At 34.1% G+C, this 27,861-nt stretch overlaps 1 protein-coding gene across 1 annotated transcript; it reads left to right on the top strand.

Annotated features, from left to right (window-relative positions):
- The first annotated feature begins 3,754 nt into the window (after positions 1-3,754).
- On the top strand, positions 3,755-16,640 carry LOC125831579 (exosome complex component RRP45A-like). Its single transcript, XM_049510742.1, has 11 exons — positions 3,755-4,014; positions 4,133-4,342; positions 4,780-4,875; positions 4,974-5,088; positions 7,960-8,037; positions 8,145-8,333; positions 9,311-9,400; positions 9,839-9,978; positions 10,351-10,409; positions 13,752-13,998; positions 16,196-16,640. Exons 1-10 carry the CDS (start codon positions 3,878-3,880, stop codon positions 13,967-13,969), a joined length of 1,332 nt encoding a protein of 443 aa, XP_049366699.1. The 5' UTR covers positions 3,755-3,877; the 3' UTR covers positions 13,970-13,998; positions 16,196-16,640.
- Positions 16,641-27,861: the final 11,221 nt, after the last annotated feature.

The following is a 27,861-nucleotide window of genomic DNA, read 5'->3' as shown; positions in this document are numbered from 1 at the left end:
TTTGTAGTATACAATGTATGCAACCGATACTATCGTCAATATCGAATTTGATAAATCTATGGGGCTTGAAATCTATACTTACAACGATACCCATTGTCTGTGCGCGCGAGAGGTGTCTCCCCATGCGAGAAGAAATGGTGGATTCGTGGAGAAGTGGTTTGAGAGTGAGAAAATCAAAAGCTATGAATTTGATGTGTGTGTTTACAAGCTGTAAAACATCAATTTTAATGGAGTGTTTCTTCTGAGTAAATTTTAGACTCTTCAAGTTAAGAGGAAGGGGAAGAGGAAAAGTTAGAGTTTGAGTTTTACCCTAACTCATACTCTCTGAGAGAAAGATATTTGTTTTTGATTAAAACACTAATTTTGAAGTTTAAATGTAAAAATAATTAATCAATTCTAGTTTTAAGGGATATGAGTATTGATTGTATCTTCAATAAGTATATGGTATAAAATATTAAAAGTGGTGATATATGTAATTTACCTCTACTTTTTTTAATATATGTAATAGCTTAAAAGTAGAGGTAAAATTAGTATAGATGGTAGTTATGTATGTCTATTAAAGTAGACCTTATATTCCGTTTTACCCAATTATACAAATAACCTTTCTCTCTCATCACAATCTTTTTATTGATTTTTTCCCTTAATTCACCCGAGTACAATCAGATTTCAAAATTTAAAAAATTAGCGTCTCCCTTTCAAATTGTGCTCCCATAATTTCTGGTCTCTTTCGACGGCTTCAATCTATTGTTTTTTTATTGGTACTTCCGTACTTGTATATCCTTCATATTTCTTTTAATTTTTGAAATATCTCCATAGCTACATACAAATTATGGATGAACAAACTACTTTCAAGAGTGTTGCGTTTAAAATCAAATCTTTAGGTGCTTCATGTTATGCAAATTGGAGGACGACTTCTCAAATGCACGGTTGATTTATATAAATCAGACCACACTTTGATTTATGAAAACATATTTGTTGATGCAGAGTTATGCCCCAAAGTATCTTACACCATAATGGATATCAGGGGTGGTTATTATAGCTAAAGTCAATGTTTATAGCTACCGCTTGATGCTTTTTGAAATTGTATTAGGTAGGGATGTGTATCGGTTGGTTCGATTTTATTTATTATCGATTTTTGATTTTTAAATATGCTAAACCAATAACAAATCAATAAGACATTTTTTAATAGTTTTCGTCCTTAACGGTTCGATTTTCGGTTTACCCAATAAGAAAATGTTTATAAAATAAATATATGACTTCTCCAATATTTTGACATGACAAGACAATAATGTAATTTTACAAAATGCTCATAAAATAATTAAAATAATAACTAACATGAAAAGAACTATACAACTGCAATACAAAGAGAAATTAAGTGAAGATGGATTTTACTTTAGGTTTTGACATTTTGTATAATAAGAAGTTGTAAACTCAAAGTCAGTGTAAAGTGCGAATTAAACGTTAATGAACAAAGACAGTAACCAATAAGATACTAAGATTAATATTAAATATTTATGTATGGATAAAGTAGTAAATTACTACAATCTTAATGGGTTATCAGTTTAACCAATAACCAAAAATTAAAAATCAATATCGAACCGATAACCCGATAATTGTTTTTACAAACCATTAAAAATTCATTAACCCAATAACACAATAACAATAAACCAATAACATTTTTTGTTTCAGTTTATCGGTCGATTCTGTTTTTGCACAAAACTTGTATTAGGTAGGCGAAATTCAAATTTTGTACAAATATATACATTTAATTGTATATTTTTTTGTCCATCAGTGGTGCATATACAATAGATTAATTTGTATTTATCAATATTTTGTATATATGATTTATTGATACATTTGATTTGTATATGTTCTGAAAAAATTATAAACGTATAAGTCTAACAGTCAATTATACGTATAATAATAACTCTAGTAGTCACTTCATACATATTCAAATTGTATATAAATTATATTTTGATATATATACAAATTCATTATACTTTTTAGAAAACTATCCAAAAAATAAATGTGCAATGTATATAAACACAGAATCTAACTCATATAAACTATTTCATAAATTAACTTTTGTCTTGCTCCACCCCGCACTGTCCTATTGCCATTCGAATTAAAGCATTTGTTTTAACAAAGAAAATGACATATAACAATAAAAATAGAGTAACTTTCACATATAACAAACATAAAAATCATATTTGTATGTTATAGTTATAGTTTGCATAATTGCGCTCCATGACAAATTTTATATTTGCTATGGAGCTTTTGATTTGTATAATTCGCTACAAACATCCAATTTTATACAAATTGTTCAGTTTTGTATAAATTATTTATACATTGTAATTTGTATAATAAGATCTGTATTTATATAATTATAAGTGTATACGACGAAAATATGTATATTTGTATTTGTATATACACTTTTCTCTCGCTTTATACAAACACAAACGCATTTTATACATTTTATACCAAAATGTATAAAATGGCTAATTGTATACCGAAAATGACTAATTATATATCGAATCAGTTGACAAGAAAAGGAGATGTTTGCTACGAATTACAATTAAAATAAACTATGACTATAACATTTAATTTGAATTAATAATTTGCTATTTCATACAATTTTCCCATAAAAATATGCATGAAAAGTAAACAGTGAGGAGTAGTTAGTCAATTTAAATGAAAAAAAAAAACACTATTAAAGTACTACTAAAATCAGCTCTAATATATATGAGAATGATACATAAATATGTCATTTACCTTGATCTCAACAAATATTTTGTCGGTCAATTTTGTGTGTATAAATAAATATTTAAATTTGTATAAATTTAAACAAGTATATACACCCATTTTATATGACATAATATACGTAAGACGCCACATAGAATATTATATAGAATTTAAATTATAATGTAAGACCTCATGTAGTATTACTCAAACATTTAATTTCAATATCTTTTTGCAAGTTGCCACCTAAAATTTCAATAAGCCAAAATAAATTCTTTTAAACTCATCTTCAAACAAGGAAATATTGCAATTACCGGCAATTTGTTTGATGTAGTTTCAGTTCCTCCCTCTTGATTATTTCATTATCCACGACTCTCTTTGTTTATGAAGAGTTATTTTAATTAATTTTGAGAATCAAATTGGATAGATCAACACAATAATAATTATATTAAAAATAGTATAAGTTGTAATTTTTCTTATGTTAATATAATAATAAAAAAACTACAAAAACATACTTTGATTCTCGTAAAGCAAAATATGATAGTTAATTTGAAACACAAAAGAGTATATTATTGCCGCAGAAGGTTAACTTACTCACAGTTAAAATTCCTCATTGAAAATTTCAATCTAAATTCTCTTTAGACTCCGAACGAACTTCTTCATTTGCATATTTTAGTCCAACTTATTGATTTGTGAAGCTTTATAATTATCCTAATTTTAACTTATTTATCGTTAAAGAAGAACATAAGTAATTTTGAAGAAATGAAACATCCTAAAAATTACCCTCTTTTCATGAAGTAATTGGCCATCCATAATTTGAGTAGTTATTTAAAGTTACAACATTAAGATAAATTAAAAAGAAATGAAGAAAAATATCAAAAACTAAATTATAATTAACGGTCGTGCCACATATATTTTAAATTTTATTATATAAACATTTTTGATAACTTTTTTTTTTAATTATAAAAAAAGTTCATTTTTTCTCAACTCTTTCCTTTAATCGGAAATATCATCACTGTCGCTCAACGCCGGTCCTCGCCTAAAACCTAAAACCCTAAACCCTCTGCACAGGGATTGGGAAGAAGAAAACCCAACAATATAAACTTTTTCTAACTTTTTTTCTTTCAATTCTGGAATAATGGAGCAAAGATTGGGAAATACATGGCGAATGACAGTGAATGAGAAGAAGTTCATAGAATCTGCTTTAGAATCTGAACTAAGAGTTGATGGTCGCCGTCCTTTTGATTATCGAGCCCTCACTATCAAGTTCGGCAGGTAAAAACCTCTAGCTCAATCTCTCTCTTGTTTTTTTTTTTTTAAAAATATTGTTATGATATGTGAGATATGCTAGTGCGATTTTGCATTATGATTGTTTAGAGTTATTGATTTGCAGAGAAGATGGTTCATCAGAAGTTCAACTAGGGCAAACTCATATTATGAGTTTTGTTACGTCGCAACTAGTGCAACCTTATCGAGATCGACCAAACGAAGGAACTCTTTCAGTATTTACTGAGTTTTCACCAATGGCGGATCCTTCTTTTGAGGCAGGTCGTCCTTCAGAGTCTGCTGTTGAGTTGGGTCGCATTATTGACAGAGGGTTAAGGTAACATTTCAAAAACCATTTCTCCCGAGACTGTTTTGCATCAAAAAATGTATTGTAAGCTGTATATTGTTTTTTTTTCTTCAAAATATTATAAGATGTATATTGTAGAAGAAAGAGTTTTTACTATCTTGTGGAGGATATATTGTATTTCTTTTGTGTAGCGGTTGAGAAATGCTTTTAATTTTTAAGCACCTGCTCATTCTTTTTCCATTGTAGTACTACTGGATAATTGCTTTTTGAGCCTTTGCGGTAGATCTGTTTGAAGGTATCATGTATTTTTTTGTTTCTGTAGAATGCAGATAGAAAAGCAATTGTCTAGGTAGTACTTAGTTATGCATCATTTGTTTTGCTGGAGATAAATACAGAAGTTGAAGAAAAGAAATTGTTGTCTTTGGTTAGGTCTTCTTTTATTCTGATATCTAAAAATGGTAATGCAGGGAAAGTAGGGCTGTGGACACTGAATCACTCTGTGTTGTGGCTGGGAAGTGGGTGTGGTCAATTCGTATTGATCTCCATATTTTGGACAATGGAGGGTAAGTTGCAGTGGTGCACATTTGGGTCCCGTTTAGTACCCATCTATGTCTCCATCTGAAGTTATGGAACTAATTATGTGATTCTTCTATAAGTGCAGTAATCTTGTTGATGCTGCCAATATTGCTGCTTTAGCTGCGCTTTTGACATTTCGGAGGCCTGAATGTACACTAGGAGGAGATGACGGGCAGGAAGTGACACTGCATCCACCCGAGGTTTCCTTTCTTGCTTTATTCTCGCTAAATGAAGTTCAATTTTGAGGTTGCGTTATGAGTAATATCTCTTTGGACAGAATCATCCATTAAATCCATATTCAGAAGAAAAATATTTGGTCAAGCAACTAGCTTGGAATCTTACATTTCCCTATATGTTCTTCCTTTATTAAAATTTTCCTATCTGAGGGCTTTCCTTTGTCATTGCTTAACACATCATTCCGTTCTGGTTGTAAAAATAATCATGGGGACTCAATTATCCCCCAAAAAAGCCTCTTGTGGTGTCTCCTCTGTTTTTTACCTATTAGTTTGTCTTGAAATTTGGAGAACTTCTCTTGGATGAGGTTGGAGTTATTTTGAGCTCTGCTGAATGTGCTCGGTAACTTTATATTTCGGAGGAAGTTCTTATATCTTCCACAGAAATATAGAATTAACAGATTTGTTTTGGAGAGACATTATTCTTGTTGTGGAGTAGCTGCTTATATTCTCGATTGTGTTTGCTCTTGTTTGTCTTTGACTCTTCATCTTAGACCCTGTTAACTTGGGAAAAAAAGAAGAGCGGAAGAGAAGGAGAATTTGGTGTATCTATTGCCTTAAATAAAAACAACTGTCATAATAGGAGCACCTGACTTGCCTGTTCACAACTCGTTACCAGTAGATGTGGTCACAATCATAGCTAATTGAGAACAAATGATATGTTGGTTGGTTAATCTTTCTAGTTGGGTTTTACTTGTTCTTTACATTCTATTGATTGCAGCTAAGTTGCTCGAACTTGGGCGCGGGTATCTGATATGGGTGCGGATCTAGAGGTGGGATCCTTCATGATCTATATTTTAAGATTTGGAGGTACAGATTCAGCAAGGATACTGGTGCGGGGATTCTGCTAAATAAATCAAATATCTAGAAACAGAGCTATAAAAGTATGCCTTAGTTATGAGACATTAGTGGAAGACTTACATGTATCCTGTGAAATCCCACTAACTCATCTTTTCAAGTTGTAGGTAGCCATCTAAAATACACACTAGCTTGTCTTGAGAATTTAAAATGCCAAATCTTAACTCGAATTTCTCTGTAGTTGGTGGTCCAAGTTTTCAACGTTGATTGAGTGGATCTGCTACTTATCCCACTCCCATACCCAATGTCCTGTCGTGTCGATACAGCTGCGGCACCAAAAGTGAAGAGTCCAATCTACTAAGGCTTGCAGGTCCTTGGGTTAGAGATCTTCATGTTAGTGTCTATCTGGACTAATGCATGAACTTGTTACTCCATTTTGGTATAATTATTTATATCTTAATTAACATAAGAAAGAGTGATCTTATACCATCTGTGTAAGCCATGATTTTTTTCTGGTGTGTTGGCAAATTACAGGCCACTGTGGGATAATTCATAAAATCCTCCACTTTGCTCAGAAACAATGTGAGCAGAGGAAGTTCTTAGTTTTGATATATTCTGCAATTTGTTGCTGCTTTTTTATTTTATTTTATTTGAGATTGGTAACTGTTTCTATTTCTTTAAATCAGTACATGGGTTGTATTGAAAACCATATTTATATAATGAACTCTAAAGGCACTGTCCTATCCCTATAATGAGTCTAAAACATCAATGATAGAGACAATGTCATTAGAGTAGATCTGATTACACCAAAAACACAAAGTTAGTATACAATTCAATTTTACTTGCTGCATATTACTCTCCCTATTCTCAAAAACTCTAAGATTTCTCTCTTTCCAGATAGTCCACCAAATAGTAGCAGGAATGATTCTCCAGTTGCTTTTGTTCTTTGCTTTAATCCTGCTTCTTCCCAACTGTATAAGGCCTCTGCAATTCTACCAGGCATGACCCATGAGATGTTTTTGAGCCTTAGGAATAGTCTCTGCAATTGGCCAGTGACCTTGCACTGGATCTGGATGAACAAGTGATTGCCTGTTTCTGCAGTTTCCCCACAAAAAAACATCTAGAGCACAGTGTAATCCCCCTCTTCATCAAATTTTCCTGTGTCAACACAACTTCCTTAGCCAGTAACCACACAAAACAGGCCACTTTGTGTGGGATCTTGGCCTTCCAACTGTGTTTCCAGGGCCATTTGGGTGCTGCGTAATTGTATGGTTCAACTTCCTATATGTTGCACTTACTCTAAAGGTCCCTTTACAGTTCCCCAACCACTGTAATCTGTCCTTCCTCGGCTCCAAGCCACTAAATTGTTCAATGACGCTGAAGAATTCTGTAACTCTTGGAATTTCCCAATCATTGAGGTGCCTTCTAAATATAATATTCCACCCATGAGGTGTCCATAGTTCAGCTATTGTACTTTGTTGTTGAAGAACCAGAGTGTGTATGTCTGGGAAAAGTGACTCCAGATTTCCTGCTTCATGCCAATCTTCCTTCCAGAATCTAGTTTTAGCGCCATCTACCACTTTAATCTTGGTGTTTGGTTTGAAATCATCCCATAGTGATCGGATGGATTTCCATAAACTAACACCATAGAGAGTGGTAACTTCCTTTGTCATTCAATTGTCACTTTCTTCATATTTTGCTTTTATGACTGAGCCCCATAAATTCTGATCATCGTTAGAATACCTCCAAAGCCAATTAATTCTCAAAGCATTGCTTTGATTCTTTAGGTTCTTGATCCCTAAACCCCCATTTGTTGCTGTTTTTTTATTTCCTTTGTTTTCTATCTTTTGCTTTGCGCTTCACCTGTGCCTCCTGCCTTTTAAGATGCTTCTTCCAGAGTATTTTGCTGATGTATAAATTATTCCATTGTTTGACTGTAATGGGAAATGTTCATTTGCATTGCTATTACTTGATGTGGTTGGATTGTTGGTTTAAATGCCTTAAATGTTGACTGATTGAGTACTTCCTGAACTTTGGCAGGTGAGGGAGCCACTTCCCTTGGTTGTACACCATCTACCTATAGCAGTAACTTTTGCATTTATTGGAGACGAGCATATGGTAAGCAACTGTTAAAATTTCCTCTTTTCATTGTTTTATGCTGTTATAGTTATATGGTCTTGAAAAATCTAATGCTAACTTAATTCTAATCTAATTCGTATTGGTAGGTTATAGATCCAACACATCATGAAGAAGCTGTTATGGGAGGAAGAATGTCCGTCACCCTGAATGCAAATGGTGATGTCTGTGCAATTCAAAAAGCTGGAGGACATGGTGTCATGCAAAGTGTTGTCATGCAGTGTCTACGCATAGCATCAGTAAAAGCCGGAGATATAACTAGCAAAATTAAAACAGTTGTAAGTATTTGGTATCTCAGACTAAATTTCAAATGATTTCTGAAATCAAAACAAAAGGTAGGGTGAAATCATAATTTATTCATATGTTTTTTTTTATTGTTAAAAAATACATGTATTAAAAAGTCACCAATCAGAAGATGCTTTAAAGATATTTATAGATCACTGCTGAATGAGCATTGAACTCAAGAAGTCTATCATGACCTCTATAATCATTTGGAATAGTCACGTTACACTTAAAAATAGTAAAGAGACATATTTATACTTAGTGCTCTCTCCGTTCACTTTTACTTGTCCACTTTGGACTTTGCACGCTCATTTAAGAAACAATGATATATATTGTATTTTAGCACAATACCTATATTAATTGATGTATAAGTTTAAGTCTTGAGAAATGATTTAGGGAATAAGTAATTAATGTTGATGGTGAAACGGAAAAATATATTTGTCTTTTCTTTATATGTTAAAAGTGACAAGTAAAAGTGAATTACCCTTGTCGAAAAAAAAAGTGATAAGTAAAAGTGAACGGAGGGAGTAATAATTATAGATTCGAACTTGCTCTAAAATAATTGGGGTCTTTGGCACTTATGCCCCTATTTTGTGCCGGTCTTTAATTTTTTCCTCTCAAGTTAAACATTTTTTTTGCTGGGCATTAGTTTATATTTTCGCATCATAATATCCCACAAGATATGCGCCTATGTCTCCCAGGCATAAGTTCGATAGCTAAGGACAAAAATTAAAGACCAGTATGTCTGAAGGGAAAAAGTGCAATTTTTTCAAAAACTTGTGCGTTCTTTTCCTATCTCGGTGAACAAGAAGGCAATTGAATGCTGTTCCCTATATGAATGGCCGAAGTATGTTTTTTCTGGTTACATGTTAGATGCTTCTGTGAATTGGGATAAGTTTGCGTTTGCCAACTTGTACAAGTGGTTATGGTTGGTTGATTAGTTCCTGATAGGCTGAATTGTATTCTCTTATAGGTTGAATCTTATAAAACAGAGAGAGCTCTCAGAATGGTCAAGCGACATGCTCCAATTAATGCTGTTGATGTCAATGAACCAGGTGGAAAGGTATGTGGAGGTTGTTTCATAGGTCTAGTGTACGTGTAGAGCCATTATACTGAATGATTAGAGTCATCACAGTTAGACACGTTAAAAAAGGTTAATGAAAACTAGTTCAAATGGTTTAGCCCTTGAAATCAACTTTAGTTCTTACTAGAATCTGAAAAATGGTGGATATTGCTAGGAAGAGACATAAGTGTTTTAGTCTCTCAATTGTTAGAGTATATCTTTCATCACAATGTTGATCCTTATCCGAAGAAAACTTCAATTTTTATTTTTGTGGATAAAGACTAAAGCAAACTTCATCAATTTTTCTTTTTTGAGATAAAGACTGAAGCAAACTTCATCTTCAGCATCAATAATTTTGACTTAGATTTTTCAGTCAGCTGAGTTTCAATCTTAAGACTTCAGTGTTCAGATTTCTTATTCCATCTCTTTAATGATAAGGCTAAGCAAATTTTGGAGGGGCAAAAATTGAAATCAGAAGAGTGCAGTGCTAGTCAGAGCGATGGCATGGATGTCGAGCAGGGTAGAATCAACAAGAGGACTGATAAGAACCGGAGTTTCACAGGCGGGCCATCCAGTTGGTAGATCTTTGTCCTGTCTCATTATGAGTCTGTTTACCAGAAAATTAATTATTTGCGATGCAATTTTATATGCTTCTACAATATGCTTATATTATATAAGTTGCCAAAGTGCCCTGGAATGCTGTCTTTGTGCTAAGAGGTTTATTTCTTTTGGCATGCATAATTGATAACCCATGTAATTTCATCTTACTATATTAACCAAAAGTTGTTATTTGAAGAAGCAATTTGTATGTTCTTGGTTTTGAAAGAACTAACCCATTTAAGAGGAGATGCATTTCTCCATCTTAGAGTGCATCCAGAAACTTATTTGGACATGTTTATAGTTGATTTTGCTCTATCTCACTGCAAATAATTCCTTTTTTTCCTGCTTAGGGATCCATATTCAGAGGGTGTCAACACTGACGAATTGAAAGCTACTCTTGCTTCTCGTGGTGAGTTTTATGATTTTATATTAAGTATAAGCTTGGAGCTCCTCGTGTATGGCTATCTGACTTAAAGATAAATGGGGCTAAATTACCCAAATAAGCTTTATGAACTGTGTATAGGTTTTGGAACAGTGAAGTTCATGGTAAGCATGGTCTTATTAAATGTATGTATGTATATATGTGTGTGTGTGTATATATTTGTTAATATAGTCAAAGACTTTGCTAATCTCACAACAGATGGATACTTCATTTTATGTGGTATTGTCCAGCTTTACTTGTCAAAGTAAATTTAGAAATTATACAGGACTATCTAAAAATTGTTAACAAGTTTGTGAGACTTCTAATCTAATTGCACGCCAATAAAATGTCAGCCTGATTTGTCTCTTAATTTGTGTATAAAGAATATTAAGTGGCATGAAACACTGAGTAAGAGAAGAAGAAGTTGGAACTTTTATATTGTTGTCAGCTATACAGATAACCTATCATCAGTTTCATGCGTCATAACATGCACTCACTAAAGAAATGACCCCAAATAATAAAAATTGCTTATAATAAGCTTGTAAGAAACAACAACATTACCAGTGTAGTCCCACAAAGTTGGGTTTGGGGAGGGTAGAGTGTACACAGACCTTACCTCTAGCTTGAGGTAGAGAGGCCGTTTTAGATAAACCCTTGACTTAAGATAAAAACAGTCTAGAAAAAAAAGTAATGGAAATACAAGAAACAAGAGACAGTAATAAAAACAACAGATAGAGAGCAGAATAATACTACAACAAAATAATACTATTATCAAACTACACGAAAATACAAAATATAACAGAAATAGAGGAACAAGAAATAAGAGTAATACTACGACTACTAGAATGGACAACAAGACTATTCACTCCTACCGACTAGTTTGGATACACTCCTACCTTTCTACCTTAAATTGTGTCCTCCACACCTTCCTATCTAAGACCATGTCCTCGGTAAGCTGCAAGTGCTCCAAATCCCCCAGCACGATGTCTTTGCCCCCCTCCTCGTTCAAGAGCTTATGAAAGTATGATTGCCATCTTCTAATGAGTGCCTCCTCCACCAGTACTTTGTTGTCCTCATCCTTGATGCACTTCACTTGGTCAAGGTCACGGACCCTCCTCTCTCTCGCCTTGGCTAGCTTGTAAAACTTCTTATCACTGCCTTTGTCCCTGCGTACAGAACGTTCAAAAGCTGTTGTTTTTGCCATCATAACCGCTTACTTTGCCTCCTTTCTAGTCATCTTATACTTCTCCCTGTTTGTCCGCTTTTCTTCCTCGTCCTTACTCTCCACCAACTTCGTGTAAGTCACCTTCTTTGCCTCCACCTTCCCTTGTATTTCTCCATTCCACCACCAATCCCCTCGATGCCCACCAGATCAGCCTCTCGAGACTCCCAACACCTCAACACCTCTCTTTCCTAATGCAACTGATGCAACTGGCAGTCTTATCCCACATACTGTCCGCATCTCACTACACCCAAGCCTTCATAGCCATCATATTCTCCCCTATCTCTGGGGTATCGGCCATAGTCAAGCTACCCATTTGATTCTTTGCCGGTCATCCACAATCCTCTTTTTCCTCTCCTTGATCTCCAAATTCATCCCCAAAAGCTTATGTTGGGTCGTGAATTCTCACTAAGGATGACCTTACAGTCTTTACAAAGACTTCTATCAACCTTCCTAAGGAGCAAAAAATCAATTTGAGTCTTAGCCACTGTATTGCAGAAGGTAGCCAAGTGCTCCTCCTCCTTAGGGAAACTCAAATTGGCTACCACCAATTCAGAAGCTCTCGCGAACTCCAAAAAGTGCGGCTTTGCCTTAGTTCCTGTCCCCAAATCTGAAACCTCCTTGCACATTGTCATAACCCACCCACTCTGAAGTCTTAATTGACCCGATGTGTCCATTAAAATCACCTCCTATGAATAGCTTCTCAGTGAGCGGTATACTTCTCACCATCTCGTCCAAATCCTCCCAAAAGCGCTTCTTGTCCTCCTCATCCAAGCCGCTTGCAGAGCGTAAGCATACATTATTGAACATAAGAACTTTCAAGTACTTTAACATAAAAACATTTGTGTTTCTGTGGGTAGGAGAGAACTCCTTTTTATTAGTAGCTATAGAAAAGTGGTTTCTTCTATCTAGAATTTTAAAGAATTAAGAACCCTTCAATCATCTCATCCTCTCGATCAGCTTAACTTTTCTGACACCCATCTTTTCTGGATTTCCTTGCCTTTCTTATCAACATGAGGCTACCCAAAGTTCCTCCAATATTTCGCATTGTTTTAGCTGTGAGCTCTACTGAATAAGATCCATCTTTCCATGTAATAAAGAGCTCTGGTTTGCTATAGGAATAATGTAAGCCTTGTGATACAGAACATGCGATGTAATTCAAAGCATAATAGTTTGAACTAATTGCTGATTGGACGGAGAACTTTCTATGTAGCAAGTGGAAAATCCTTCTAGTTGAGAGAAAATAGCAGGAATTCTGTAGTGTGGTTTGATTTGATTGTGTGAAGAACTTTGCCAACAACATTCATTTCAATAACATCACTGGGTGGTGATATATCTCATTTTGAAGCTGGCCTCAAGCTGCCAGATAAATATGCAAAAGAGGGAGAAGGAAGGATCAGCTGCTCATATATTACATGTTTGAATAATTCAACAGCCATGTTTACTGCATAAGAATAATGATGGTGCAGGGGGACCTAAGAAGAATCATGATCATCTATGGAGATTGTACATGACATTGGATGGGAAATTGATCACTAAATGTTGAAATTTTGAATTTGGGGTAAGAACAGGTGTTTTGTCCTTCAGACGAGTTGTTTCCATCAAAGGATGGCCATTAGAGGATGTGAAGCTGGAAAATTCGGAAGAGGTTGAAGGAAACTGCCTCATAATTGAGAACTCTCTTAAATCTAGAGTGGAAGGGAGTGTCGCATTTTCGATTTTGGTTCCTGACATTTAAAGATGCCTTTGATAGTTCAGTTTATGCCGTGTAAATTCTTAAACACGACCTATCTTGTAATTTGTTTAAATGAAAAGTAGGAGGTTATGTGTTTCTTTCTGACTATTTCTCTTGTTAGCACCTAATTATTGCCTTGAATGTTATTATTTTGAATGGTACATCTTTTAATTCTTTGTCCCTGCACGGTTGAGCCTATTTGTAGGTTTGTCATTATATGTTTTAATCTTTGAATATGAAATTGGTCAACACTAAGAAAGTTGTGAAAACCAGAAAGTCTGTGTGCTGAAGTATGGACATTATTGCTTGAAACAAGCACTGCAAGATTGGGGATAAGCTGACTTAATACATTGATTGATTATACATTATGCAGGTTCAGTTGCAGTGCCTATGAATCTAGACAATTTAGGTGATACTATTAGAGATGAAACAAAATCAGATGAACCACTTTCAGATGTTAATCCAGTATCTTCCTCGACTGACTCAGCTGGAAAAGAAATGGCAACGAGCAAAGAAAAAACTTTACAAGATGCTGTTAAGCCTAAAAACAAGCGGAAAAAGAAGAAATCGTCTAATACTGCCGCAGTTTAGAGAATGCATGTGTGATCTATCTTCTTGAGGTACGTGGTGGATTATGTTAATTATGGCATGCAAACTATTCCAGCTTGTAAATAGAATCTGTTCTTGGTAACTGCTTTCTTCCTTACTCGGCTGGGGGAAGAGGTGCGTGATTGTTTTAATCAGATGCCCAGTTCAAGTTTGTCTTTAAACAATCATAGTTGTCCTCTCCAGTGCAGTTCCACTACTCCTTTCTTGTCTGTCTTATGGTGTTGTTGGACACCTTTAGGTTTGATGAAAAATGGAAGTTATATACTTCAGGCTTGGAAGAGTATCATATGTACTGGAGATCTGCGAGGAATTCTCAAATATACTACATCTCTACATTTTTTCATAATAGATTAAAAAGTAATTTTTCCCATAATGTGATTGCCTTTGCTTTGTGACTTGGTCATCCTTTTTTTTTTTTAAAAATAAATCAAAAGGTGCCATGAGCCAATTTATTAAACCAAAATTCAAAGATATGTACACAGACTTGTTTTGGAGATACGGCCCAACTGTCCCAATCTTTTAACTGGATTGCCAAAAACAAAATAGAAAAATAAAACAGACAAAAGGATGACTAGGTCATCTTACTCCTCCAAGGCTTCAACTTTAGCATGTGCTACTATAATGTTATTAAGATGCTAATGTAAAATGGATAATTTGTGGACATTCTTAAGTTGGTTTATATATTTACCAAAAAGGTATTGATCAGTGTTCCCCCTTTGCTAATTTCCAAGAGTGACTATACCAGACGAGAAACCTCCATCTCTTCTGCACGTTTTTATGAAGCTCAAGTAAATCTAGGAGTATATGGTTTTATACTTTTGTTAACATTAATTGATAAACAATGCACAAGTTTAAAAAAAAAACAAAAATACCTTTTTGTTTCTATACAAGTTTTATGTGGGAGTTCTGATACAAGCAGGTTGTATGTGGGTCTATCAACTACAATACAATTAAGAGAATACAGGCAAGTTACCTTTCTCAAGAAACAATAATCAAGAGAATACAAGCAAAAAAGGAGCAAAAGGGGACAACCACATGAAACATATAAAAGCTCTTCCAAAACAAATTTACCTGTCCATTTTGATGCAACCTAACGAGGGCCAAAAACATCTTTAGTATACCCACAACTTAAAACTGTTTGAAATATCACTGTGAACAAAAATCATCCTTCAAGTTTTTTGTAATGAACAGCCTTCCTCCTTTTCTAATCCACTGTGACAAAACCAACGGACTCCTACAAAACTGAATGTGACATTTTCCCAAAATATTGCCTAATTTCCATGCCCGGTCATTAACTAAAGGAAAAACTATGCACACTCCACACATTATATAAGAAAACAAGTGGTCTGCTTTTTTTTTTGTACTGACAAAAATACTCCTCCTTTATATGACACAAAGCAGTGTGTAGCTTTGTTCTCATTTCTGTAATAGGTTCTATGTTGCTCGGACTCTTCAAAAATGTCAGCATGTGCGTGTTGGATTCTCCAAAAGGAGTGTATTTTTGGAGAATTCGACACGGGTGCGGCAACGAAAGTGAAGAGTCCGTGCAACTTAGAATAGGTTTTCTATGTGAACCATGGTTTTTTGGCGAAGATGACATGTCTTGCATGTGATTTTAAGGATTCTGTTATTTTTGTAGCCATGAATAACAGAAGGATGTAACCTGCAAATTTCGATGAACTTGAAGGGTGTTTTTTTTTTTTTTTGCTTACAGAGATATCTTAAGGAGATGTAGTTTTAGTTTAACTTGTGAGTGTACCTAAGGGATATTTCTTGCTTGTAGTGATACTTTAAGGATGTAGTTTAAGCTATGAGTATACTTAAGGGATGTTTTTGGCCAAAATTCCTGCCTATTTGAGTGAAATCGTTCCAATTCTTTGTCTTGTCTGAATTTCTTTCTACTGAACTAATTGGAGTTTAAAAAGTATCATAAGTTTGAAACCAGTCGGTCAGTACATGGTACTGTTTATTCATCACTCCTGCCTATTTGAGTGAAATGGTTCCAATTCTTCCTCTTAGCTGAATTTCTTTCTACTGAACTAATTGGAGTTTAAAGGTATCAAAAGTTTGAAACCAGTCTGCCAGTACATGATAGTGTTTATTCATTACTCTTGTATAGATCAAAACGTCATACTGCAGCTAGTTATTTGGTTGTATATCTATACTATGAAACACATTTAGCTAACTACTTTCATTTTCTTCTCTCAGGTTGAAATTACTCTGCATGGTAATAGTAAATTCTGTGAGTAATTGCACAGTTGGAGAGGCTCATGAAGTTCCTGATGCAAGGAGTTACATCATTGTTTCTCAAATCGAAGGACATGAATTGAAACCATTGCCATTGATGTTCAGTGTGAATGGATGATTAAAGAATGCCGCATTTGGTATCGGTTACCTAGCTTGAGTTCAAATCACTTGATCCCGCAGCAGAACTAGTGGCATTCTGAAATCTTGATTTGAACTTCTTTCTCAGACTTGAACTCGGGACTCAGAGGAAAGACTAAAAATGCTTTGTTCTCGAGAGTTTTCGCTTTTTCTGAGCTTTTGATGTTTTCTTTGTCCTTGTAGAGGATTTCTATATGTAGAGTTATAGAGAAAAGACAAACACATTGTAGACACTCTTCTGCTAGACTTGACTGACCAACTATTTATGTGATAATGCCTAAACATATCAAGTTCATTTATGTTGACATGGTACCATATTGATTTTAAAAAATTGAAGTCATGCTCGGACATAACTTACGGGAAATTATGATACGAAAATATAATCTTAGACACTCCAAAAAAATATTTATTACGAAGAGCATAATTAAAAGTAACACAAACGGGCAAAAAGTGCAAATAACCCCAATTCTACATGTTGCCTCCATATCCTGAAAAGAATGAATCCGAAGTCTAATTAGTTAGGTAATTTGCTAGTTTATTGATGTGCCTAGAAATTAATTAGCATATATTCTATATTCTTTCTTACACCTTGTTTGGATGGTTGTATTGTAATGTTAGTCTATATGCAATGTTTGTTTTGATTGTTACTTAAATTTTATTTTATCTTCTTGTTTAAATTTATCTTTAGGTAGTGATGAAAATACCCATTGTAACGATCGATTTGGTGTGATCGCGTTGTTATCGTAATATTTTCTTCTCATTTTGTCTTTACTTATTATTTAATAGTTTTATTTTATCATTTATCCTACCTTTTCATAGTAGTTGTGCCCCATACCCTACGACTTCTAGTAGGTTAATCACTCAAATTAGGAATATGTGATATTATGTAACGACGAAGAACAATATAATCTATCCAAACGTTATATTCATTAAGATAGTACACTACGATACAACACAACACAATACAATATAATGCGATACATTATGAAATAATGCATAACAATCATCCAAACTTTATATTCTAAAGCACATTTAAATGTCAGAGATTTGTTTCACTATGTAGTTAGTAAGCTTTCGTATTATTGTATGTTACTAGAGTTGTTAGATATCAAATTTCTCTTAGTTTTTGATTAAAAGAATTAATGTTTGCATACATTAACCTACGCCGTATTAATATCTAATTAATCTAAAGACTCAACATAACAGACTAGAATTTGGTAATAAAAGATTTGCATGAACTCAAGGCGTTAACCCTTATTTGATAGATTTACACTAGGCATAATTAAAAATTTACTTGGCATAATCAGTTGTATTATTGTCAATAACTCATATAATTAGTAAAACCCAATGCAATGGGAAGCTCTAGATGACTTGTAATAAAGTTTAAGTCACGAGAAGAAGAAACACATTGCTTTTGTTGTCATTATGCAATCAAAATTTCTTACCAACATGGGTTGTGGTGTACTGGTGGGAGTGCTTCACCCTTAACCAGAGGTCTCGGGTTTGAGCCCTGGGTATGGAGAAAATCCTGTTGGGAGCGCCACCCCCGAATGGGCCTTGCAGAGCGCGGCCCGGATTTAGTCGGAGCTCCAATGTGGGCTCCGGACACCGGGTGGGAAACCAAAAAAAAAAAAGTCACGAGAAGAAGAGAAATAATTGTTTAAACTAGCACAACTGAGAGAGAAGAAGAGTAAGAAGTTTAACAAGATCGTATTAAGGATGATTTTCAACAAGTATTGACAGAAGATAATGAGAGACTAATTTGATCAAAGAGGATAACATTTTGAATCTTCACACGTTTGTGGATGATAGTGATTTTAGTTATACTCATAGAATTAGGGGTCTGAGATATAGAAATTAGGATACCATAAAAAAATGTGGATGAAAAAAATCTTGTGGCCTAGATAGCTTTCATGTAGAGGTATGGAAGTGCACTGGAGTTGTACAAACTATTGTGAAATTAAAATGAACTTAAAAAACATAGTGTTGCTAGAAAATATTAGGTGAGTGCAATTCATTATATATTGGTCAAACACATATACAGACCCTTAAACTTATTCCTAAATTTCATTTTGACACTTTAACTCAACCTTGTTCCATTTGAACTCTTTAACTCCAATTTTTATGTTCCATTTTGGCACTTCTTTCCAAAGAATCAACAAAGTCGGATGTGTGTACTTCACATGCCATGACATGACACAAAAATCAATTAAAAACACATACACAACTCCTCTAACTTGCCCCCATTTTTCATTTTGTCATGCTAACTTAACCTTGTTCCATTTTAATCTTTCAACTCTATTTTATATAGTCGGATGTGTGTACTTCACATGCCATGACATGGCACAAAAATCAATTAAAAACACATACACAACTCCTCTAACTTGCCCCCATTTTTCATTTTGTCATGCTAACTTAACCTTATTCCATTTTAATCTTTCAACTCTATTTTATATAGTCGGATGTGTGTACTTCACATGCCATGACATGACACAAATATCAATTAAAAACACATACACAACTCTAACTTGCCCCATTTTTCATTTTGTCATGCTAACTTAACCTTGTTCCATTTTAATCTTTCAACTCTATTTTATATAGTACTCCCTCTGTCCCTGATTACTTGTCCACTTTTCCTTTTATAGCTGTCCCTAATTACTTGTCCATTTTGATAAATCAAGAAATGACAAAATCTTTTTACCTATTATACGCTCAATTAAATGACTAATTATTTTTAAAAATGTAGAACTTTTCATCCACTTCATAATTAATAGGGGTAAAATGGTAAACTCACTAGTGTTGGAGAACACAGACCTCAAGCTCACTCAAGAACCAAAATATTGGAAAGGAAAAGAATAACTAGCAGGCAGTCTTTAACTATAAGCTGTAAGCTTCTGTTTTCATATATCATCTTCATCATCAATGATGCCTTTTAAATAGGCTTACAACTCAACTAAAATGCAGAATTAAAAGGGCACTAACTCAGTAGTGCTTTCAACTAAAAAGAGAAACTTAAGGGCCAAATAACAACTATCCTAGACTAAGTCAAAGTGCAGTAAAATCACTAAAAGAAACTGCAATAACTTTTCTCTTCTTTTTGTTTGAATCATTTATTCAACATTCCCCCTTGATTCAAAATCACTAACACCAAGCAATGATCTAAAATAAACATGCTTCTGATATGACAGTGCCTTTGTGAAGATATCCGCTACTTGTTCATTAGTGTTGCAAAACTTCAATATGATCTCTTCTTTTTCCACCAACTCACGAATAAAATGGAAGCAAATGTCAATGTGCTTTGTTCTTCCATGAAATGCAGGATTCTTAGCCATTGAAATTGTGGATTTGTTGTCGCAATAAATTTTCGTTGCTTTCTTTTGCTTCTGGTTCAAATCAACCAAAATTCTCCTAAGCCAAATGCATTGACAAGCTGAAGCAGTTGCTGCGATGTACTCTTCCTCTGAAGACGACAATGCTGTCGTTACTTGTTTCTTCGAACTCCATGTTATTGCGCCTGATCCAAGGCTGAACACATTGCCTGATGTACTCTTCCTATCATCCACCGAGCCTCCCCAATCGCTGTCAGTAAAACCTAACAATCTAAAATTTGAAACATGAGAATACGAAATACCATATTCTAACGTTCCTGCAACATAGTGTAAAATTCTTTTTTGCAGCTCCAAAATGATGCATTGATGGATTGCTCATAAACCTTGAAACAACACCAACAAAATATGAGATATCTGGACGAGTATGAGCCAAATAAATCAAACCTCCAACTAGACTTCTAAAACTTCTTACATTGGCTTGCCCAGTACCATCTTCCTGTTGCAATTTTTCATTCATATTCATGGGTGTTGCGGCAGATTTACAATTGACAAGGCCAAATCTTTTAAGAAGGTCTGATGCATATTTCTTTTGAGAAACAAATACTTCACTTTCTCCTTGTTTCACCTCAAGCCCAAGGAAGTAATGCAACAAACCCAAATCAGTCATCTCAAATTTACTCATCATATTAGATTTAAATTCAGCTACAATAGAGTGAGATGAACCCATATATATTATATCATCAACTTAGAGGCATACAACAAGAAGATCATTGTTACCTCGCTTCCTTAAGTATAAAGTAGGCTCACTTTCACTCCTTTCAAACCCATTTTGAACAAAATTGGAATTGATTTTTGCTATACCAAGCGCGTGGCGCTTGTTTTCAGCCCATAAAGTGCATTCCTCAGATAGTACACCTTTTCCTCTTGGCCACTGATTTCAAAACCTTGAGGTTGAGAAACATAAACCTCCTCTTCCAGTTCACCATTCAAGAAGGCTGACTTAACATCAAGTTGATAAAGTGACCATTTCAGTTGAGCAGCCAAGGCTAAAATTGTTCTTACCGTTTCAAATCGAGCAACAGGAGAAAATGTCTCCTCAAAATCAATACCCTGTTGCTGCGAGTATCCCTTTGCGACAAGTCTTGCCTTGTGTTTTTGTACACTTCCATCTACGTGATACTTTGTTTTGAATATCCATTTTAATCCAACTACATTCTTTCCATTTGGCAAGTCAGTGAGCTGCCATGTTTCATTTCTTTGTATTGCCATCAATTCTTCCTTCATCGCATTCTTCCACTCCTCTTTTTCCATTGCTTCTTCATAAAATATAGGATCTGAAACAATAAAAGCAAATTGACAAGATTGATTAGAATATTTAGGATTCTCTTTTCTGGCTCTTGTTGATCTTCTCAGTGGAATTGGCACAGATGAAGGTTCTTCAAGTGTTGCGAATGTCTCTGGTTCAATCGCTTCCTCAAGTGAATTTGGATCAGACCCTTGTCCTTCATCCGGAGAGTCTTCAATGGTTATTGAAATCTCCTGTTGTATTTGTTTTTCACTCCAATTCCAACTTGACTTTTCATCAAATACAACATTTCTGCTAATTATCACTTTGCCATTAAAAGGGTTATATAACCTGTATGGTTTGGATTCAAGACAATAACCAATGAAAATACATTTTTGTGATTTTTCATCTAGTTTTTGACGAGTTTGAGAGTTTACCAAAGCATAAGCAATACAACCAAAAATTCTTAAATGGCTTACCGAAGGACTTGTACCTTTCCAAGCTTCATATGGCGTTTGATTCATCACAACCTTTGTAGGCGATAGATTCAGTAGGTACACTGAAGTTGCAACTGCTTCTGCCCAATATTGATTTGGAAGTCCTTTGCCTTTCAGCAAATTTCTTGCCATCTCTACAACGGTACGATTCTTACGTTCAGCTACACCATTTTGCTCCGGTGTGTAGAGTGTAGTAAGTTCCCTGTGAATTCCAAATTCTTCACAAAAATGGACAAATTCATTAGATAAGAACTCACCACCTCTGTCCGTTCGGAGAATTTTTATGCGCAACCCACTTTGATTCTCCACTAGTGCCTTGTATTTTCTAAAATTCTCAAAAGCTTTTGATTTGTATTTTAGAAAATACACCCAACTCATGCGACCGAAATCATCTGTGATGAGCAAAAAATATCGACTTCCACCAAAAGATTCAGTACTCATTGGACCACACAAATCTGCATGAATTAATTCTAGGTAAGTAGATGCTCTCCAAGCCTTTCCAACAGGAAACGACTTTCTACTTTGCTTCCCATAAATGCAACCTTCGCATAAATCAAAAGAATTAATTTTTGGTAAGCCAAAGACCATACCTTTTTGGCGTAGCAACTTTAGCCCCTTGAAATTAAGATGCCCATACCTCAAATGCCACAATTCAGAGTCATTTTTTACACCAATTACCAAAGCAAAGTTTTCCACATTTGAAACTTTTAGCGGAAACATTCTGTTTTCAGCCATGAGAACATTAACCATTGTTTGGCCTGACTTTTTATCTTTAATAACACATGCTCCATCATCAAACAGAAGTGAATATCTATTAGCCATGAGTTGCCCAACACTCAGTAAATTATGAGCCAAACTAGGAACAAATTGAACATCATGAAGAAGCTTTACTTTACCATGGATGTTTCTTATTGCTACTGTTCCTTTTCCTTCAGCTTGAAGACCGTTGTTATCACCAAGCTTGACAGTCGATTTTAGTGTCTCATCAAGTTCTTTGAAGATTGACTTCATACCTGACATATGGTCGCCGTATGACCTCATTTGACTAATAATAGCCATTGCTCTAGACAAAAAATCTTGCACATGTTCATTTCCTTTCATCATTAAAGTTTTAAACTCATGCCGAAGAGTTTGAAGTTTTACAACTATTACCTTTGATGAGCCTTGAAATTCTGTTGCAAAATTTTCCATGCTTGCCTCGAAGTGGTGGCTGCTGCAATTCGGGAAAACACCGTCTCATGGACTGCTTGTTGAAGGAAGAACAATGCCTTTTCGTCCTTCTTTCGGTTTTCCTTCAGCCGCTGCTCGTCATCTGGATCTGCATACCCAATCTCTATTAAGTCCCAAAGATCTTGAGACTTAAATAAACTCTTCATCTTGATGCTCCAGAACTGATAGCTTTGTCCCGTAAAAATGGGTATGGCTGGCTGAGATATGTTCAGAGAACTTCCATTTGAAGCCATGGTGTTTTTCTGTTAATAGGTCGTCTGAATCTAAGCGTGCTCTGATACCACAAATGTTGGAGAACATAGACCTCAAGCTCACTCAAGAACCAAAATATTGGAAAGGAAAAGAATAACTAGCAGGCAGTCTTTAACTATAAGCTGTAAGCTTCTATTTTCATATATCATCTTCATCATCAATGATGCCTTTTAAATAGGCTTACAACTCAACTAAAATGCAGAATTAAAAGGGCACTAACTCAGTAGTGCTTTCAACTAAAAAGAGAAACTTAAGGGCCAAATAACAACTATCCTAGACTAAGCCAAAGTGCAGTAAAATCACTAAAAGAAACTGCAATAACTTTTCTCTTCTTTTTGTCTGAATCATTTATTCAACAACTAGGTCATTAATTATTTTCTTAATAGGTGTGCCAATTCAAAAGTGAACAAATAATTAGGGACAAAGGGAGTATCATTTAAACACAAAATACTAAATTTATGATTTCTTCATTTCCACTTTTTCATTTTAAAAATCAGCGTCATATTTTTTTTAAAAAAAAGTAATAATAATGGATGAATATCATTTTTTTTAATTTCTTTTTTTTAGAGTTTCTATACATTATTGTGAGAAAAAATAATCGACGATAGTGTGTTGATTTTCTTTTTTAAATAATTAATTGAATTAAATAACACCACATATTTTTTTCCTTCATATCTAGTCTATTTGGACTAACTCAAATATCACCTTTCTAATTTTTCATTCAACTAAATACGGGTAAGAAAAACTCATATTCATTGCTAATTAATAACACTACAAAAAAATGTTGAAACTCGATAGACTTCGTTGGGTTGTCATTGATTTTCTTAAGAAAGAAAATCGACGCACTTTCGTCGGTTATTTTTCACGCAAAAATATAGGAAAATTCTTAAAATGCTTAAGTCATCTACGGCCCCTTAAAGTTGTCCGCATATTTCACTTAAACACTTCAACTAGAGGTTGTTCCTATTGAACACGTCTACCGTTCAAAACATGTACCTATTAAATACTTTTTGATGACATGACATTATAAGTGTAATACAATTGTAAGTAAGCGCGTGAAGCGATAATTTTTTTTTGTTGACCAATAAAAAAGGACATATCAACGTAAGAAAAATCATAATTGAACATAATTTTTTTTTAAAAAAAAAAAAAAACCAGTTGTCTTCTCCAACTCATCTTTCCCAATTGAACTTCTCAATTCAAAATTACCTGAACCTCATCAGCCAAATTCCTTTGCTACCATCCCTCGACACGCCCCTTTCCCATATAATCCTTCATTCTTTCTTTCTTTCTAGCATCATTCCGTTATCATCAATATCATCATCGTCGCTCTCTTCATCGAAAAAGATCAATAAAATAAATAATCAGTAAAAACATAAAAGATCAAAAGAGTTTACTATTAAAGATTTTCATTTGAGTTGTAAAGAGAGTTTCATCAAAAATAAAATCAAATTGAGTCAAAAACAATTCCGACTAAACTCTATTTTTCCGACAAACTAATACGAATCTGAAGTTGTTTTCTTATATAATTAAGAATGGAAAGGAAAAAAAGGTGGAATAAGGATGGTTATCGGAGTCTACGATAATTTTAGTCGCCGATCGTTGTGCGTGTGTTCAGGCTAAAAAGAAAATGGGGAAGGACGGATGTCGAGGGTGGGTGGGTTGTTCTAGCAATGAAGAAAAAAAGAGGAAGAAAGTGCTTTTTTTTTTGCTCAAAACATAGTATTTATTTTATTTTAATTTGTAATTTATTTTTAAATTGTTATTATGGGACAATGCCACGTGTCTTTTTTTGATTAGTTACAATGTCATGTCAGCCGCAAGTGTATAACACACAATTTCTATTTTTAGTTGATTGTAAAAAAACGTTCGATAGGTATTTTTTTTACTAAAAAAGGTGCTCAATTGGAAAAAGCCTAAGATAAGATATTCAAGTGAAATATGCAGACAACTTTAAGGTGCCGCAAATGACTTAAGCCCTCTTAAAAAGAAATTGTTACTTTAAAAAAATATCAATCATCATTCATCAATTTTAATTTTTTTACAATAACTAATGGATGAACGCCGATTTTTAAAATGTGAAATTGCAGTTGAATAACATATATAGAAACAATGAAATCATAAAATTAGTATTTTGTGTTAAATGGTACATTAAAAAAATAGAGTTGGAGGGTAATCTTTTAATATTTTTTTAAAAATATACTTTGTTTTGTCTTTCTTTCTCTTAGAGAAATTGTGATGCACACACTCTGCCACATAACTTAGAAGTGCCAAAATGGAACATAAAAATTAGAGTTGAAGGATTAAAATAGAACAAGGTTGAGTTGGAGTGCCAAAATAAACTTTAGGGACAAGTTTAAAAATTTGCATATGTGTTTGACCTTATATATTTGTACCCATAAAATTAAAATAAGTTTAAAAAATCATACATAAATGTAATTAAGTTTTAATTATTTATCTCCTTAGATTTAGACAATCTCCAAATTAATGTTGACTTCAACAAACAAGTCATCATACAACAATAAACAAAAACTTATACTTTATTATTTTATATATAATTTTTTTCAACAAATTTTAAAGTGACAGAAAATTAATTGCAATCACAAATAAAATATGAAGAAACATAATTCTATTGATAAATATTGTGGGTAGAAATATGTTCCTCATTGATTCTTCTCTCATAAGATTTATTCATGATTCGAGGACCGTTAGTGGCATATTTTCCAAACTTGGATGATTTGGACTTGATTTCTATAATTTGAGGGCCGTTAGTGACGTATTTCTCGAACTAGGATGATTTTGACTTGATCTTCATAACTCGAGGGCCGTTAGTAGTGTATTTCTCGAATTAAAGATGATTTGGATTTGATATCTCTTTATGAATATTTCATGAATTTGTGGTGAAATTTTCGAAATGCCTTTTCAAGGAAATATAATACCCTTTATATAAGCATGAACTAGGGTTTATGGTTGAGTAGCCTCCAAAAATTCTAATTGAAACTAAACACACCTTGTAGAGTCCCAACTCGAATAAAACACATCTTGTAGAGTCACACAAAATTTCAATGTCTACAAATGCTCCCTACGTCAAGGTTTGTCGGAGTGTAGACTTGATGAAACTCAAAGACAAGGCTTGAAGTACTCATTCTTCCACCTTTCTAGCTTCAAATTTTCAGATTTGATTTATGAGACAAGAGATGAAGGGCAGCCAATTTGTTTGCAACAAATTTTAAAGTGACAGAAAATTAATTGCAAGCACAAATATAATATGAAGAAACATAATTTTATTGATAAATATTGTGGGTACAAATCTGTTCCTCCCTTGATTCTTCTCTTATAAGATTTATCCATGATTCGAGTGCCGTTAGTAGCATATTTCCCAAACTTGGATGATTTGGATTTGATTTCTATAATTCGAGGATCGTTAGTGGCGTATTGTTCGAACTAGGATGATTTGAACTTGATCTTCATAATTCAAAGGCCGTTAGTAGCGTATTTCTCGAGTAGAGAAGTTAATTCCACTACATCAACACTTAGATGTAGGGTGTGCAAAATAAGAAAGGATAGTCACATGAAAGTAAACAAAAAAAAGCTAGTTCAAATAAGTCAAATTTGAATTGTCAGCTGAAACATATAGACTTCGATAAAAAAGTAAATGAAATTAGTGAATACTTTAAAAATGAAAAGAGTGAATATTGCATACCTTCATGAAATCAAGCGGATAAGACAAAATGCTATAAAAATTGATAATAAGGATTATAAGTTATAATTTTGTGGGATAGATAAAAATATGAATAAAGTGAAAAGTGTCGTAGAATTGAGACTTAGAGAAAAGATTGTTGAGGTAATACGAGTTGAGGATAAGATTATGTAACGATCCTTTTTGGTCGTTATAGGTAGACCTATGATGAAATAATTGGGTTTGAAAACTTTCTGAGTAGTGTCTTGAAAATTTTAGGCTAGGTCAGTTTCAAGCGAAATCTGAGTGAGGTGTGGTCTAGGGAAATTCAGAAATGGATTGAGTGATATGTCTAAGCATGGATCGTATTTTTTAATAGCTAAGATAATAAAAAAATCATAAGGCTTTTCGAAATTGAATTTGGGTAAGTAGAACCTCAATATCAAACTTGGTGTGAAGGAGTTACTTTAGAATATCAAGGTTCGAATGTGAATTGTGAAAGGGGGGCTTTTGGGGAGAATTCTGAGATTCGGTCCCTTGCAATCCGCTATAGCGGGGAATTAATTTCCACTATAGCGGGTCAATCACGAATGAGTGTAGGAGAAGTCCCTAAACTTCTCATTATTCTGCAGCTTCATTCTTGAAAAAAATAAGGGTCATTGGAGGGCAACTTTCCTCAGTTTTTCACCAATTTCTTCAGTAAAGGTAAGTTAATTACTCCCCAAGACTTGAAAAGCTCAATAAAGCTTCCAAGCCTTCATATAATGATTATTTGTTTTCCTAGTTTATGTTATATGTGGTTGTCAACTATTCTGCTAGTACTGCATACATGATACATGATTAGGAAAAAAAGGAAAGAACATATTGTGAATGAAAGATGTTGTCAATCGCATGCAATGAATATGTTTACTTGATGTACAAGTGTGATTATTGTTCATTGTGATTGTGATTGTATTGTGTGTTTGATTATTGAATTGGGTACCACGTCGATACATACTATTATTGGATCAGATACCATGTCAATATATACTATTATTGAATTGGATACCATGCCGATACATACTATTATTGAATCAGATACCACGCCCATACATACTATTATTGAATCAGGTACCACACCAATACATATTATTATGGGAACATGTACCACGTTGGTACGCTAACAATTGTATGTATGTGTTCCATAAGAGAACCAAAATGGCTTGTTGTTCTGTGGT

The sequence above is a fragment of the Solanum verrucosum genome, unplaced genomic scaffold (assembly GCF_900185275.1).
Source record: "Solanum verrucosum unplaced genomic scaffold, falcon-dt-bn FXZP01000049.1, whole genome shotgun sequence".
In the NCBI taxonomy this organism is placed as follows: domain Eukaryota; kingdom Viridiplantae; phylum Streptophyta; class Magnoliopsida; order Solanales; family Solanaceae; genus Solanum; species Solanum verrucosum.
This window is presented reverse-complemented; position numbering and strand designations above follow the sequence as displayed.

What these genes read in the sequence shown, in the direction of transcription:
- LOC125831579 (XM_049510742.1), top strand. Translation starts at nt 3,878, where the DNA reads ATGGAGCAAAGATTGGGAAATACATGGCGAATGACAGTGAATGAGAAG. An exon ending in ATTATTGACAGAGGGTTAAG is followed by an intron (nt 4,343 to 4,779) that starts GTAACATTTCAA and finishes ATGGTAATGCAG; the next exon opens with GGAAAGTAGGGCTGTGGACA. An exon ending in CATATTTTGGACAATGGAGG is followed by an intron (nt 4,876 to 4,973) that starts GTAAGTTGCAGT and finishes CTATAAGTGCAG; the next exon opens with TAATCTTGTTGATGCTGCCA.